Source organism: Peromyscus eremicus, chromosome 14, assembly GCF_949786415.1.
Source record: "Peromyscus eremicus chromosome 14, PerEre_H2_v1, whole genome shotgun sequence".
Lineage (NCBI taxonomy): Eukaryota > Metazoa > Chordata > Mammalia > Rodentia > Cricetidae > Peromyscus > Peromyscus eremicus.
Window position 1 is genome coordinate 52,611,917 of NC_081430.1, and position 16,032 is coordinate 52,627,948.

The following is a 16,032-nucleotide window of genomic DNA, read 5'->3' on the forward strand; positions in this document are numbered from 1 at the left end:
CTATCCCTGGACCCCTTGTAAAAGGCGGGAGAGGGACCTGACTACACAAAATTGTCGTCTGACTTCCACTCCCACGCTGTGGCAAGTGCATGCACGCACATCATACATACACATAATTCTATTTCATGCTAAAAATTCTAGAGAAGGAATCCCACGCGAGGCAGGACCCGGCTTGGCCGTCCACGTGCACGACGGGTCCCAGGCTGGAGCCCCCCAGGTAGGACTGGACATGAGGCCGAGTTCGAGGCTGCAGCCCCGGACAGGGCTGGACGCGCCCGGTTCGCGGCTCACCTCAGCTGCCGAGGCGCGGAGGCCCACCCACCACTTCTCTGGTTCTCGCTATAGCAAGACTACCCGCCGCGTTACCGTAGCAATCAGCCGCCACCAACGGAACCGGAACCTGCGTCGGGAAGAGACTCCTTCCCGGCGTGCCGCGGGCGGCAGAAGCCCCGCCCAGCGCCGATCCTGTCATCCCGGAGTATCCCGGCAGCTTCGATTGCCCTCAGAGGAAAGTCGTCTTCCTGTCGTCTCGCCTCTCATTGCCCTTCTGCGTGACCCTGATGGACGTTCAGTTTGTCCAATCAACACGCAAAGCGGTCGTCTACTCTCACTAGCAAGCCTGTAGGACGCGGCTTCCAGGGACGGCCCACCGTCACGGTGTGGGCGATATGATTGGTGGAATTGAGCCAGTATTGTCCAATCATGGGGACGCAGCTCGGAGCCTGCCCAATGAGAGCCTCCGGTGGGCGGGCCCGGCACCACGGCCACGGTAAGCCCCGGGTTGGCCGCAGAGGCGGTGGGCAGCAAGCGGGTATGAGCGCGTCCCTGAGCCGGGCGGCGGCGGCTCTGCTGCGCTGGGGGCGCGGTGCGGTCGGCGGTGGCCTGCCAGGGATCGGCGTGCGGGCGGCGAGCACGGGCGGCCAGGCGGAGCAGCTGGACGCGCTGGTGAAGAAGGACAAGGTGGTGGTGTTCCTCAAGGGGACGCCCGAGCAGCCCCAGTGCGGCTTCAGCAACGCCGTGGTGCAGATCCTGCGACTGCACGGCGTCCGCGACTACGCGGCCTACAACGTGCTGGACGACCCGGACCTGCGGCAAGGTCAGGCCCCTGGGATCCGGCGGCGAGGGCGCGGTGAACTTGAGCTGATCCCGAGGAGCAGGGGCCGTGGTTGTGTAGCCACCTGGGCTGGGGGTTCGCCTCACCTCACCTCGGGGCGAGCTGTCTCTGGCTGCGTCGGAGGAAGGTGGTCAGTAGCATGACTCCTCACCGGGTCAGCTGGGGGGTAGCTTGCTGTGGGGGACGCGCAGCGAGTACCCGCGACTTGTTGACGCAATGGGGACAGTTTGAGGGTCTTGGAAGCCAGAGGCCTACTTGCTAGGTGAGAGACTGGCACTGCGTAATGTAGGGAGGTTGTTTCAGGCTTGCCTGTGTGTGCCTGATGAGGGCAAAGGCTAGCCTCTAGTGTTTAAGGCTCCGGGTGTCAGGGACTGTCTTTTTGCTGCAGAGAGGGTTGCACCATAGTCCAGCTGGACTCACGTTGGGATCTGATTTTGGGGGAAAGACACGAACTTTGGTTTTTAGATCCCGTAGCACAGAAGGGCAGTGTATGAGGGCTGGGGCTTGGAAGAGGTTCAGCGGGAAGAGGAAGACACGACTTCTGACCCCCACCAGATTAGCAAACTGCCTCGAGGTAGGGGCCCAAGGGTCAGAGGACCGAACAGCCAGACCTGTGGCTTTTCACCGGCCCCGAGGCAAAGAAACTGGGTCCTGATGGCTAGTTGACATCCTTTATGCAAACTCCCAGGCACCTTACTCAGTTTTCTGCTTGCTCTGAGCGGGGAGGAGAAAGGCCAGGCACTTGGGCCTGATCCTTGCCAAGAATTGGTCAAGGTAGGTGGAGCCCGCTCCTCCTGCAGTGGAATTGGGGGCGGGGGAGGGGGAAACTGAGTAGGTCCCCCACCCCCACCCCATCTTCCTGACCCAGTGCTCTGGTTTGACCACTCCGCTGAAAGGAGACCTCTCTGTGTTAACATGGAGCGTTTGACATTTGACATTACTGACTATAGTCATTCTTCTTATGGTCCTTCTCTTTGATGAGACAGGCTGTGGCTGGGGAGAGCAGATTTGGCTTGGAATCTTCTGTGGCCTAACTGCATTTCATTTTCAGTAAAGTGAAGATTCTGACACTGGCCGAGTCCATAAGGAATCGAGAAACTGAAAATTGTAGCTGGACGTAGTAAATCAGCGTCTGTCGTCCCAGCACTCTGGAGGCTGAGGCAGGAGGATCACCAGTTCAAGGCCAGACTGCACTGCATTGTGGGAACTCCCCCCATCCCCTCTGCACAGAATATCACCCTATCTGGCACAGCAGGCACCCACTAAATGGCAGCTACTTTATTATTAAACTGGATGGTTTTCAAAGCACTCTCCTCCGTGTTGTCTAAAGTAGCTGACCCTACATTTGCTCTCTGACAGTACTGCGGGACCGAGCTCGAGGGTAGAGCAGAAGAAGCAAGGCAAGTGCTCTCAGGAACGGTGGCAAGCCGTGCATTGTGCTCAGAGCCCCGTGTTGTCCTCCTCAGCTAACACTGGCTGTTTGCTAGGCTCCGGGGTTATCTAGCTCAGGGCAAGCTGTAGTTTTGGGTCAGAGGTGGCTCCTTGCTGGGGAAGATAAGCACCTACCCTGCAGTCTGAACTGGGGCCTACCCGCAGTTGCCTGCAAGCACTTTTAGCAGACAGTTGCATTGTGGAGATCTTGCTTAAAATGCAGTCTGAGGGGCTTTCTTTGGTTTAGATATTTTATGTTCCTCTGTGTAGTGTAACTGCAGGCAAGCTATAATGGAATACAACTAATATGAGTACTTTTTAAAAGCGAGGAGGTTTGCTGTCTTCCATCTCACATGTCTGGCCTCTAATCTGTGTCATTAGGTACTCAAATGAGAGAAGAATTTAACCCTTCCTTTATTATTATTATTATTATTATTATTATTATTATTATTATTATTATTGAGACAGGCTAGTCAAGCTGGCCTAGAACTCACTGTATAGATCAGGCTGCCCCAGAACTCAGATTGATCCTGCTGCCTTCAAGTGCTGAAATTACAGATGTGAGCTATCATGCCCAGCCGCAACCCTTACGTTTCTTGACTGTTGATTTCATTGACTTGTTAATTTGGTCAATAAGTGTGCTATCCAAATAATTAAACATGTGTCTCCTGTGGCTTAGAGAAGGGCTGCCACGGGACTGGGCAGGGTGATGTGAGTGTGCTCCCCCAGTGCGGCCTTTGTTAGCCAGGTTAGGCCTTTGCCGTGTGGAGACTCTTCAAATCATTGTCTACACCCTGAGTTTGCCAAGGGGCAGGCAGGCAGGCAAGCAGCTCATTCTCGCTTTGCTGGATAAGGAGGGGCCTCCCACCTGTCCTACTGCAGCGTGGGACTTCCATAGCATCGGCTCTTCCTTTTCCCTTGTGCCAGAATTTTACCAAGGGCCCTGGTTCTCACCCAGGGTCCAGGAAGTGTGGTGCAGAGAGGCCTTCTGGACCTCACTTTTATTACCTGGGGTACACAGCCACAGGGCTCTTGAGGAAGTCAGGGCACAGTGCAGCCTCATGGTTCCTTGGGCTTCCCACTGTTGACCTTGTGAGATCTGGCCTGTCTGCACACAGCATTTCACCTTTGGGAGGGCAGGTGCAATATTCTTTGGTGCTGGGAATGCCACTTGAGCCAGGCAGGCTTTCTGTGACTGTTGTTATGGCTAAGGAGAGACTGGTGTTACAGTCACATCGGACACCTCTGTGAGTGCTCTGGCAGTCCTGTATCCATCCCCATGTGCTCTTGCATTAGGAGCAGTGCCTGCCAGAGTAGGAGGTTGAATGGTATCGGGGACTATAGGGGTCCAGTCCCTCGATAGTCCCCTCCCAGGGTCCGGGAAGAATCTACAACCAGCTGATAATTAATCTTTGATAAAAAGAAATTAATCTATGTACACCAAACTCCTTAGTTTATACACTTTATTATTCTGTGATAGTTCTCTCTCTGCACAGCTTCTATTTTGCTCTCATGTCTAGCTCCTTTCTTGCCTGATTTCTCTGTATTTATCTACTGTCCCCTCTAGGTTCTATCTTAATTCCTTCATCTAGTTCTGTCCCTTCTAGGTTCTCATCTATCTAGTTCTTTCCCCTATTAGCTCCGCTCCCATCTCCTTCTCTCTCATCTGGCTCTTCCTCATCTTGTTCTTCCCCATCTGGCTCTTCCTCAGCTTCCATCTCGTTCCTCTAGTACTGTCTTCTAGCTCTTCAGTCTAGTTCTTCCCCATCTCAGTTTGTTCCTCTCAAGTTCTTACCCATCTAGTTCTTCCATTCTCTTTTCTCTTCTCCATCCTGTGCCCTGGAAGTCCCAGTATATAAAGGGAGGGTCCGAGCTAAATTGTGTAAAGCTATTACTTAACGTCCACCTCTCCTAGGCGGTGTCTCCTTGTGGAATTTACCATAAGTCAGGAGACTTGCATGTGGGCTGTTATCATTGTTAGTCCTCGGAAGTTGGGCGCCCACCTGGGTGGTGTTTCCTGTAGTCCTTGAAGAAAGTGACTAAGGGAGATAATCTGATTCCAGAGAAAGCCTTTCCTGAGGCTGTTCTCCAAATACCTGGAATGTGTATGTCCAGAGAGTGATCAGTCCACACTGTTAGTCCTTCTTAGGGGGAAGTCAATTGGAAAAATTATGAAGGCACACATGATTTTCATAACAGAATACAGCTGATATATAACAAGCCAAGTAACACCAAAAACTCCTTGGGATTTGGCTTCCTCTGGAGGAATTCCCTGATTCCTCCAGGTAGTGACTTTGCCATAACCAGCTGAGTTCTTATGATATATTCCTGCAGCCTGCAGCAGAATGGTGATGAATGCATAACTCTTAGACTATTTTTTCTTGTCCTTATGATTTGTAAACCTGTTGCATAAGCCTATGTGACATTGCCATATGTGTGTCCATTACATAACACCATCAGAGTAGCTGGCCTAGCTGTTACTGCGGACATGGCAATGTCTTGGTGCTGGGACATTTGGAGTCCCCCCTGCAGGCTGTCGTCTCCCATGGCTTTCTCACTGGCTGTCGTGTATATTAGAAGCTCTTCTTTGAGTCTCACTGTGAGCTTTCTTTTCCTCCGCACCCTTCTCCCAGGCTTCTTCCCCGCAGCCTGTAAGAGCTTATGAAGCAGTGTCTCAGCATTCAAGGCAGTAGTTGGGCACTAATTACTCTGGCGAATATTGGAGGTTGGATACTCGGTTGTGTGTGTGCCCTTCTGTGGGCCAAGCCGTGTGCTGTGGGTGTCTGGTACCAGCACTTTGGAATTGTAACAGTCAGTGTATTGGAGATGAGCAGAGCTGTTTCCCTACTCCCAGAGCCCGGAGTGGAGACAGACTTGCTCTGTGAAGGGCCAGGAGGTCTGTGCGCTCCTGAGTCCCCATTTCATTTGCTGCTCTGTTGTTGGAGGCTGCAAGTAGACTTGGATGTTGTATAATCAGTGAGCAAGCTGAATTCAATAAAACTTTATTTGCAAACTCAGGAAGAGGTTTAGCTTGAAGCCAGCTTGCCACCCCCAGGTCTAGAGGGGCCCATGTAGGACAGAATACGTGTGTAAGGTGTTCATGACAACATGGCTTGTGGTGGGGACGAACCCACAAGATGGGATCTTGGTCTCTTAGCAGACAGGATTAGCAGATGGAAGTTCAGTGCTGTAGGGTAAAACTATACTGAGCTTGAAACCAACTAGATCCTGGTGTACTTGACATGGCTAAATATCAAACACATTTGGTCTAATGTAAGTGGCAAGGAGTACTGATGTCACAATACTGTGTGTATACTGATGGCAAGGTGTAATTCAGTCCCACGTGCTATACACGCGTGTGCTATACACGCGTGTGCAATGAATAAGCAGCTGTGGGCAGGACATGGGAGGGCCCATGGGTTGAGAAGCTGACTTTAGACTCTAGAAACCCAGATGTTGTCCTGCATCCACCACATGCTATCTCGATGACTTTGGGTGAGTTACTTAACCACTCTGCACCTTAACGTCATCCGTCAAACAGGGATAATTATATCATACATCTGCAGTGGTTAAATAGGATTATCTGTGGAAAATACTTAGGGAGTATGAAGCACTAGCTCTGCAAATGCTACTTTCTTATTGCTGTGTGGAACTGTATCATTCCTGTGTTCTTTCCCCATGCTTTCTGTTTACTGTGTTGCTCAGAAAAGCACTACTGTGACAAATAGAGCGGAAGACCCTGGATGGGAGGGTTGGTGGTGGTGGCATAAGTACATCCACAGTGCCAGGAAGTAAGTCATTTTACCAATTACATACTGTTTGATCTTCTCAGTAAATCTACAAGGCAGAGAAGCGCCACTTTGCAGCTAGGGAAACAGACCTGGGCGCTGTTCCTAGAGGCCAGGGCACTGTTTCTAGAGGCCAGGGGGGCTGTTCCTAGAGGCCAGGGGGGCTGTTCCTAGAGGCCAGGGCGCTGTTCCTAGAGGCCAGGGGTTGGGGGTGTTCTTAGAGGCCAGAGGGGCTGTTCCTGGTGGGGGCGGTTGTTCTTAGAGGCTGGGGGGCTGTTCCTAGAGGCCAGGGCGCTGTTCCTAGAGGCCAGGGGTTGGGGGTGTTCTTAGAGGCCAGGGGGGCTGTACTTAGAGGCCAGTGAGCCCACTCTGCTGACACGTGTGCCTTAGCCTTGTCTGCTGTCCCCAGCCTTTGCTCTCCTCTCCTGAGGCTCTGCGGTTTCCATTCAGAGATCCCCCAGCCTCCAAGGAGGGAGAAATGGAGGAAATGTAACCCTGGGATGTGGCACACCTAGCCCAAGATCACAGAGCCCGGTATGTGACTCTGGAGTTAGTCCCCACCTGAAGTCCTACTGTGAGCTTCATCGGGGACCGGGAAAACCAGGCAATGCCAGATGCTTCAGTGTGGAAAGCACCTTTGGAAGTGGACAGGGCAGGGGAGTTTTTACATATATTTTGTCTGATTTTATTTTTCCTGGCTTCATAAGCTGCAGTGTTGAGGGGCGGCACACATGTGTGGGTGCAGGTACCTAAGGACGTGGACACCAGAGGTCTGTGTCAGGTGTCTGAGGCAGGGTCTCTTACTGAACCTGGCTAGCCTGGCTGACCAGTGGCCCTCTGCCTCCAGAGCTGGGAGATTACCGCACGTGCTGTGGTGCCCAGCTCTTTTATGTGGGTCCTGGGGACTCGAACTCAAGTCCTCATGCTTGCAGGACGAGCGCTTCGGGAGCAGAGCCATCTTCCTGGCCTGGGAGTCTCGATCGCTTGGTTTTCTGCTTTTGATGGAGCAGTGGTATGTGGCCCGAGTCCCTCAGCTTCTCAGCTCCCATGCTAGTGTCTCTGGTTAGGATGACTTCCGGTCAGCACTTGCTCCTGAGTTTGACCACTGTCGTAGATGTGATTAGCACTAAAACCTATTCTTGGTCTGATTCTCTGGTTTCCAGGAGTTCCTACCTGAATGTCACCAATATTGCAAAAATAAGCCATATTGAAACAGTCCTTATGTTTCACTTCAGTGTTTTAGCTATAGACAGTGATCTTTATTACTAGAAGTTGACCACTTTACTCCATAAGAAGAATCAGACACCACCTGAGCTATTGAAGCTCATAAAAGCCAGGCTTGTGGCTCACACCTGCAGATATGGCGCTCTGGAGGCTAAGGCAGGAATAACTGCAAGTTGGAGGCTAGCCTGGGCTACATATGGAGTTCCAGGCCAGATTGGGCTAAAACAAAAACAAAACAAAACCCTACCAGCAAGCAGCAACAACAACAAACAATCCCAATGACCCATCAGTCATCGTGTGCACTCTGAGTACTGCCAAGATGCTGCCATTTGTCCTTGAGGCAAAGTTCTTGAAATGTCAGCCATGAAGCAAGAGAGTGGGCAGAGGAGGCAGTGTGACAATGTCTGGTCTGAGAGCCACTTGTTGGCAGCTAGGTGATAGGTATTCTGGTGGAGGACCCCCAGTCCCACAGTCCTCAGCAGCAGAGAGAGCTTCACGTGTGAGGTGAGTGAAGTGAGGGCTTGGATGGGGTGAGGTGCTAGAACCAGCCTCCTGCTTCTCCCCCCACGGCGTCCCTGCCCTGACGGACTGTATCGGAGGGCACTGTGAGCCAAAGCAAGCTCTGCCTCCTTAGGAAATGAATAGTGATGAGGATGGAAAACAATTCATTCTTTTCTCAGCAAAGGTTTTTACTAAAACAACGACACTGTTTAGAGTTGAGTGTGGTTTGGGGTGGTCCTCAGGCAGCCAATGTATTTCATTTGATGTGTGTCAAGCAGGGGGCCTTAGGCAAAAGTAATGAGTAAGTTTCCTGTGGAGGAAAGCAGAGCTGTGAAACACAGGGACGGGAGTGGGCTCGTTCAGGAGACTGAGAGGGAGCTTGTATCTAAATGGTTCTTTGTTCCCACCCCACCCTCGGTCATAAAGGTAAAGATTTGCAACTGATCTATAGGCTGTTCGTACTTGAGGGTCAAGTTTAAAATGCAAACAAAAACCAAATTCACATGACCCATGTCCTGAGTCGTTGTTTAGGGGTCTATGGCACCCCACATCAATATGACAGCCTTGGATTCAGCAGGGAGTTTAGTGTGCCTAGATAATTGATATTGTGAAGGCTGGTAGGACTTGCCGTCTACTGTAGCCTTCTCCCATTCTTCTTGAGAGGGCCTCTCTGCGAAGTCCAGGCCAGCTGTGGCTGAATGCTGGCTTTACAAGTGTGGGCCACCACGCCCAGCCTGTGACCATTTCTCAGGGTTTGCTGTCTGGAGAAGCAAGATAAAAGCTGTGACCCGGGCACCCTCCAGCTCTGTTATTTACAGCAAACCCAGGACTGTTTAGAGAAAGACAGTAAGGTTTAAAAGGAAAATATATTGTCTTCTTAGACTGTTGTGATGTAACTCAAATTGGTAATTTTATTTGGAAAACAAATATTGAATGATATGGTAGTGAGAACAAGTTTGTCTACATAAAAAGCCCACTGTGTGACTGGTTTTTAGATGTGTGTACTATTGTATTTTTTGGAAGCACCTGCTCACTTACTTTGTGGGTTTGTATGCTTATTTTGGCCATTTAAAAACACTGGCAGTAGTATTTATATCTTTGTTAATTTGTTGCTGAATTGAACTTAGGGGCTCACGGTCATGCTGGCCAAATGCTCTCCTACTGAGCTAGATTCCTAGCCCTTCAAAAAATTTCTGTTACATCTAATACTAGCCGCTAAACACATGGGCTGTATACCTGTGTCTGTCACCGGGTTCTGTGGAACCTATCAGGGAGCTGAGAGCATGGGACTTAGGATTGCAACCACAGGGGGTTTTCTGTGCCTCTTGGTAACCTTCAAAGGTAACATCCACTCAGCATCTTGATGCTGGTCAGCAGTGGCCCTCACCACTCAGCTGCGGGAAGAAGGCAGAGGTGGGGTCGCCCGATCAGCCAGTGACACGTTCAGGTGGATCCACATTTCACATTACATTTGGGAATGAAGCCATGACAGTTCCTTCCTGAGAACATGACCTGTGTGGATAATTATAGCTTTGCCTGTCCCACGTGCCTTGGTTAGACGTCCGTTCCCTGCCTGATGTGTCAGTGTTTTACCGAGAGCCTTACCTGATTCTCATGAAAACCTCAGGGCTGAAGGTTGACAGAGAAGCTGAGGATCATGTGACCCATCAAGTGATGTGCTGTCCATTTGGCTGTGAAACTCATTGCTGTCCAGGAGCGGGTGGGGCACCAGGGAGAGGCCTGGGTTTCTGTTAGGAGTGGGGTTATGGCGTTTGTGGTGGAAGATTCTCTCCCTTCTGATGGTTTCATCTTCCATCTCTCCACAGGTATTAAAGACTATTCCAACTGGCCTACCATCCCGCAAGTGTACCTCAATGGCGAGTTTGTGGGAGGCTGTGACATCCTTCTGCAGATGCACCAGAATGGGGACCTGGTGGAGGAACTGAAAAAGCTGGGCATCCGCTCTGCTCTGATAGATGAGAAGAACCAAGACTCAAAATGAGGGCTCCCGTCCTTGCCGAGCAGAGCGCCCTCTCCATCACATTCGCTGCCAGAAAAGCCTTACCGAGTCGTGTGCTGTTGCTGGGCGCTTGCCTGGGCCTCCTGGCTTGCAAGCAGGCTGGTGCTTTTCCTTGGTTTTTGGCTCAGAATACCCCAGGGTGAATTTCCTTCCAACCACTGCTCTGTAAATCAGCGTTGTAATGTGGTGTTGCTGATTTTATCGTCTTTTACTCCCTGCCTGGTTCCGGGGTCATTCCTGACTCTTGTTCGTGGGTTGGGTTATAAAGATGGCAAACCCCCCTGATGTTTTTGTAACTTCTTCTAGAAGGGAAATAATGAACAGAGAAGAAAATATGATGGCTGGAGTGTTGTTGTTTTTTTAAATAAATTGCCAACACAGACCATGTGTGTGTGAGTAATGAACCCAGCAAATATAGATCTGTAGAGTGTGGAGGGCCAGCCACCTAGTCTTTGTCTTTTCTTCCTTCCTTTTTTTCCCCCCCTTCTCTCTCTCCTGTCCTCTGCTTCTCACTCCTCCCCACTTTCTGTGTGTCTTTCTATACAGCCCAGGCTGGCACTGAACTTATTACATAGCCAAGGGGTAAACTTGAACTTGAGATCCTCTTGCCTACACCTTCTAGGTGCTGGGGTGTCAGCCCTCTGCCACCGTAGTGCTGAGAATGGAATCCAGGGCAATGTACATGTTAGACGAAATACTTTATCAATGGAGGTACAGCCCCAGGTCTTACCTGTGTCCTCCCATTTTGAGTAATTCATTAACAGTGACTCTCATTCACCACTAGGCTGCTCTGCAGTTCTTCAGGTTACTAGGGAGTGCAGGTACAGTGTGTGTGCCCTTGAGCCGGATGTGATGCTGTGCCGGAGGGATGTGGACCCAAGAGGGGAACCCCTGCCTACCCTTGGAGCCTGTGCTGATAGCTAATGGGAAGCAGACATCAGTTGGCCTCTGAAGCATTTTCTTTCTCATGAAAGGGGTTCTAAGAGGAATTAATTGGAACTGTGTCCATCTTCTAGTATAGTGTCTTGGTGGGACTTCTCCAGGGCTGATCCATCCAGAGGCTGGTGTGGAGGACCCGACTCCCCACCCCCACCCGTGGGAAGGAAGTACTTCTCTCCCAGTGTGTCTGGCTGTGCCGGAAGCCATGTTCAGTCTCCAGGAGCCAGACAACATTGCCTAGAAGTCACAGAAACAGGAGGAAGGTTGCCTTTTCCCATGAAAAGGGCACGGAGAATGAATATTGGCCTCCCAAAAGCTGGTCTAGGGCTTTGTGTATTTAGTCATCTTTAGCTCCGCTCTCTTCCTGAGGTAGGATCGAAGTGTGGATGGGCCTCCCGGCAGGTAGGGTCTGCTGGGCTCCCAGGGTTTGGGATTCCCCAAAAAGGGAAGGAAAGCTGCAGACCAAGGCTGCCCCCTCCCCCATCTCACTAGGGACCTGTGGGCCAGATCAGAAGATGACAGCCCTCAACAGTGACTAACCTCAAGGCTTTAGGGAGAAGGAAAGACTTGTTAGTCTGTGAAGGTTTTAATTGCATTAATTGCACGCTCCCGTCTTTTGAGCATGCAGCTGAGCCTGTATGGATTTCTCACAGGGCTTAAAACCCCTTAGAAGCCTTTTGTTCAGGAGGTAGAGAAGGAGCCCAGGAGGAAGGCTGTGCTCAGGATCCTGCCTGTGCTGGCAGCCATGTCCTCTGGGAAGAGTACCATTAACAGATGACCTTCCTGCCTGAGCATGAATGCCAGGCTGTGTTCACATCAGTCTGCTGTGGTCGTCCCCTGCCGTCACACTAGCTGTGGACTGAATTGCTTTTCCATCACTGCTGCGTCTAGCTTTTCCCTGGAACTGCCCGTGTTCCTTAAGACTCCTTTGGGGAAAAACAGCTGAAATGATAAAAATCGTATCAGCAAAATAGCACTGTAAGCATCCTCTCTAGAATATTGGCTGGACTAGAATAGGCTGCCAGGGGAATGATCTGTTCAAAGCTTGTGAGCCAGTGAGATCCTATCAGAGTCACCCAGAATGTGCCCACCTGAAGCCCTGTAAGAAGTGTAATGTTCTTTCCAGAAGTTAATTAAGAATGCTTTCTTAATGATTTGCATGCCTTTACCAAATAGAAAATTGAAGATGTTATCTCATGTGAGTCTGAATAATTCCATGGTCTGCATAATTAGAGTTCACTGTGAGAATTAAACAGGGGCACACAAGTTCCTCGCACAAACAGCATCACACCCAGCCCTCTAGGAACCTTAGATAGCTTCACAGATGTCTAGTGTATTCCATTGTGACCGTATTGGATTTTTGTCACACTTTCCAAATCATATGCTGTTAGTCTCTTTAGAAATAGGTGGAGTGCCGGGCGGTGGTGGCGCACGCCTTTAATCCCAGCACTCGGGAGGCAGAGGCAGGCGGATCTCTGTGAGTTCGAGGCCAGCCTGGGCTACCAAGTGAGTTCCAGGAAAGGCGCAAAGCTACACAGAGAAACTCTGCCTCGAAAAAACCAAAAAAAAAAAAAAAAAAAAAAAAAAAAAAAAAAAAAAAAAAGAAAAGAAAAGAAATAGGTGGAGTTATGCTGGGTGAACATTTTTTTTTTTTTAAGATTTAAAAAGTTTAATTATATGTTAGTGTCTATGTGAAAGCATGTGCGTGTGTGATATGGCACCTGAGAAGGCCAGAATATGTCCGATCCCATGGAGCTAGAGTTAAAGGTGATTGTGAGCCACCACACTTGGGTGCTGGGAAACCAAACTCAGGTCCCCTGTAAGAGCAGTACTCATTTTTGACTATGGAGCGGTCTCTCTAGCCCAAGAGTGAACATTTTTATTTCAGGCAGGTTTGTTAGCTCCATAGACTGGTACATGGATAGTTACATGGGTATAATTGAGCTTCCTTTGAACTGTATCTTTTATAACCATTTTAGGATACAAAGTAACTTTTTATTTATTTTGTGTCGCTTCAACCTTTTATAACCATTTTAGGATACAAAGTAACTTTTTGTTTATTTTGTGACGCTTCAACCTTTTATAACCATTTTAGGATACAAAGTAACTTTTTGTTTATTTTGTGACGCTTCACCCGCTGGCCTCCTGCTTAAAGAGCCCGCAATTCAGCACTGAGCCACACCCTCAGCTTCATTAGCCCTGTTGAATTCACTTTTGGGTAGGAGTCTGGGACAGCCATGTAGAGAGGTCTTGTTCCCCTTTCTGGGGAGTGTACTGGGATAGCAGGGTGAACTGAGAAGTCAGATCCTGTAGTGGCCTGAATGTCCCCCACAGGCACATGTGTTTGGACACTTAGTCCCCAGCCAGTGGTGCTGTTTGACAAGGTTGTGGAACCTTTAGGAGGTGGAACCTTCCAGAGGAAGTGAGTCACTGGAGGTGGGCCTTGAGGCTTTATAGCCAGGCTACGTCCTGCTCACTCTGTGCTTCCTGAGTGTGGATGTTGTGTGACCAGCCAGTCTCCTGCCTCTGCCACCACCATGCCTTCCCTGCCGCCTGCCATGCCTTCTCCACCATGATGGATCACACCTCTCTGGAACCATAAAGTTGCCTTTGTCAGAATATCTTTATCGTAGCACCGGGAAAAGAAACTAAGTCAAGTCCCTCGTCTGAGCGGGAGATGGTGTCAAGGGAGGAATGAGTCTGTCAGCAAGGCTTTGCTGAAGGAAGTGTCAGCCCCAGGGAAGAAAGCTTTTGTGTTTGCTACTGAACCACTGGTGGGAAAATATACACATGAAAGGCCATAGATTCAACATTCTACATAAGAATCGTCTAGAACATGAAAAATCGCTTTAAGGAGCATGTGCGGTATACAGCAGCTGATTGGATACAGGCAGAGGAATGGTGAGGGGCGGAGAGGGGTGAGCTCCAGGCCTCTGCAGAGTTGCCCAGTGGCGGAGACATGTAGATGTGTACGGAGAGTGTGCTAAGAGCAGCACCACCGGGTCCTGAGCCTTCTGGGCACTTTGTGGTCTGTGAGGCTATCCCATCTTGTCAGTAGCAAGGACTGTGGTGCTGGGTTCACAGGACCCTAACAGTTCGCCCACGGATACCTTTGCCAGGAAAAGGCGGTGGAAATGCCTGGCAATTTCATAATGTTTTGTGGAAAATATTTCCAGATGACTGATGGGCCCATCACTGGTGCTCAGGGATAGGCTCAGCAGCCCAAGACGGGCCACCCTTCCTGGAGAAGTCACCAGAGCCCCCAGTGGTGCGCTCCACAGGTAAGCTGGGAACATTTCCCATCTCCCACCATCCTGGCTTTCTAAGTTGTGCACGATGGTGGTAGCTTTCCCTCACAGTAACAGATAACTGGACTAGAGCAGATGGATCTGCTTTTGCTCAATTTGGAGGTTCCAGGGCATGAATGAGTAGGTGGCCCTGTTGCTCTGGCCCTATGGCAAGGTAGTACGTCATGGCGGGGAACATGTGCTGGGGCAAAACCTCTCTCAGCATGGGCAGGAAGTGACAGTGTGAGATGGGTTCCATAGTCTCCTTCAAGGGCACACTCCAGCTGTCTGAAGAGTTCCCACTAGGCCTGACACCTCCCAAAAGTGCCACTCTGGGGAGGACGTCTTTACCACAGAGACCTTTGGGTTAGTTGAAGACCCAGGTTGTAGCCTCCATAGAACAAAGTGTTGGCTCTAAGGTGAGAGCAAGGGATGATGTTCGAGTCCATCTGCTCCCGAACATTTGTGTGTCAGATGCCCCCCCCCCCCCCCCATCCCCAGAACCTATGACTATGTTACCTGGGACCTAGCAGATGTGCATGGACTCATGATCTTGAGATAGCAAATGGTCCTGGGTCCTCTGGGTGGATCCTGGCCAAGTGTCATAGCATGGGGGAGCAGGAGGGTCAGAGTCAGAGCGGAGGTGTAATAAGGGGTATCCTTGAGGGTGACAGAGGGGGCTAAATGCTGTGCGTTGTGGATTGCAGTCAGCCTATAGAAGCTAGAAAAAACACGGTGTTGTGTCTACTGTGGAGCCTACGTAAAGAGCACAGGCCTTGATTTTAGTCTAATGAAATGGATTTTGGACGTCAGACCCCCTAACTGAAGAATGAAAAATCGGTGTTTTAAGCCATTGAGTATTTATGGCAGCCCTAAGAAACTAGTGTGGCCGCTGCCTGGGTTTTTATGGTGGATAGCATGTGGTACAGCGGCTGGGCAAGAGGACAGACATGTTATTGAGGTTATATATTTCATTGACTCCTCAAAAGATTAGTGAACATGAGACAGTAGCTCCTTTTTAGCAGCTGACCCCACAGAGGGTCCATGAGACCAGGCTACATGTCCAAGGTCACCAGTGAGTGGCAGGCTAGGGTGTGAGCCTTCATCTGCATGCTATCATGTGCTCTAGGTGCCCGGCTAGATGAGTGCACCCTGGTTTGTCTGGTGGCCCGGCTCTGGCGAGGGGCCTGGAGTGGGCTCCCTGTGGCCTGAGAGGAAGGACGCTAGTCCCACTGAGTTTATCTTCATTTCCTTATCAAGAGCCGGGGAGGCCAGGCCTTTGGCGCTTCCTCCCCTCACCCATGGCCAAGGACTGGAGGAGGTGGAGGGTCCCAGTGTGGAACCAGCTGCAGCCGGTAGGCCTGGGGTAGATGGATGGTCTGTGCGCACCTGGGGAAAGGCACCAAGGCTCTGTATGTTGTTGGACTTGTGGCCATGTTGGAGACTTCAAGGTCTCCTCTAACATTCCAGACTGCAGGAAATCCCCAAAGGGTTGTAAAGGCCTGCCCCCCTGCAAGGCTCTCCCTGCAAGGCTCTCCCTGCACCTCCTCTCTGACCTTGACCAGCCTCTCTGTATCTATTTCTGCCTCACTTAGGGCCACCTGTTGCCTTGAGTGTGCTAAGTCCTCACTTCCTGTCCACAGTGCTCCCAGCCCTCCCCTCCACCCTCCTTCCTCTGTCCACCCCCTCAGCCTTTCCTCTGGTCACAGTTCCCCTCCCCGACCCTTG

The 16,032-nt window shown here is 50.6% G+C and overlaps 1 protein-coding gene across 1 annotated transcript; it reads left to right on the forward strand.

Moving 5' to 3' along the window:
* The first annotated feature begins 775 nt into the window (after positions 1 to 775).
* Positions 776 to 10,460, forward strand: Glrx5 (glutaredoxin 5). The gene is made up of 2 exons (XM_059279579.1): positions 776 to 1,096; positions 9,885 to 10,460. The coding sequence occupies exons 1-2, from the start codon at positions 814 to 816 to the stop codon at positions 10,058 to 10,060; spliced, it is 459 nt and encodes a 152-aa protein (XP_059135562.1). The 5' UTR covers positions 776 to 813; the 3' UTR covers positions 10,061 to 10,460.
* The last annotated feature ends 5,572 nt before the right edge of the window (positions 10,461 to 16,032 follow it).

Excerpts from the sequence above, each read along its gene's own strand:
- Glrx5 (XM_059279579.1), top strand. The coding sequence starts at position 814 with ATGAGCGCGTCCCTGAGCCGGGCGGCGGCGGCTCTGCTGCGCTGGGGG. Across the intron at positions 1,097-9,884 it reads CGACCCGGACCTGCGGCAAG|GTATTAAAGACTATTCCAAC; the intron begins GTCAGGCCCCTG and ends ATCTCTCCACAG.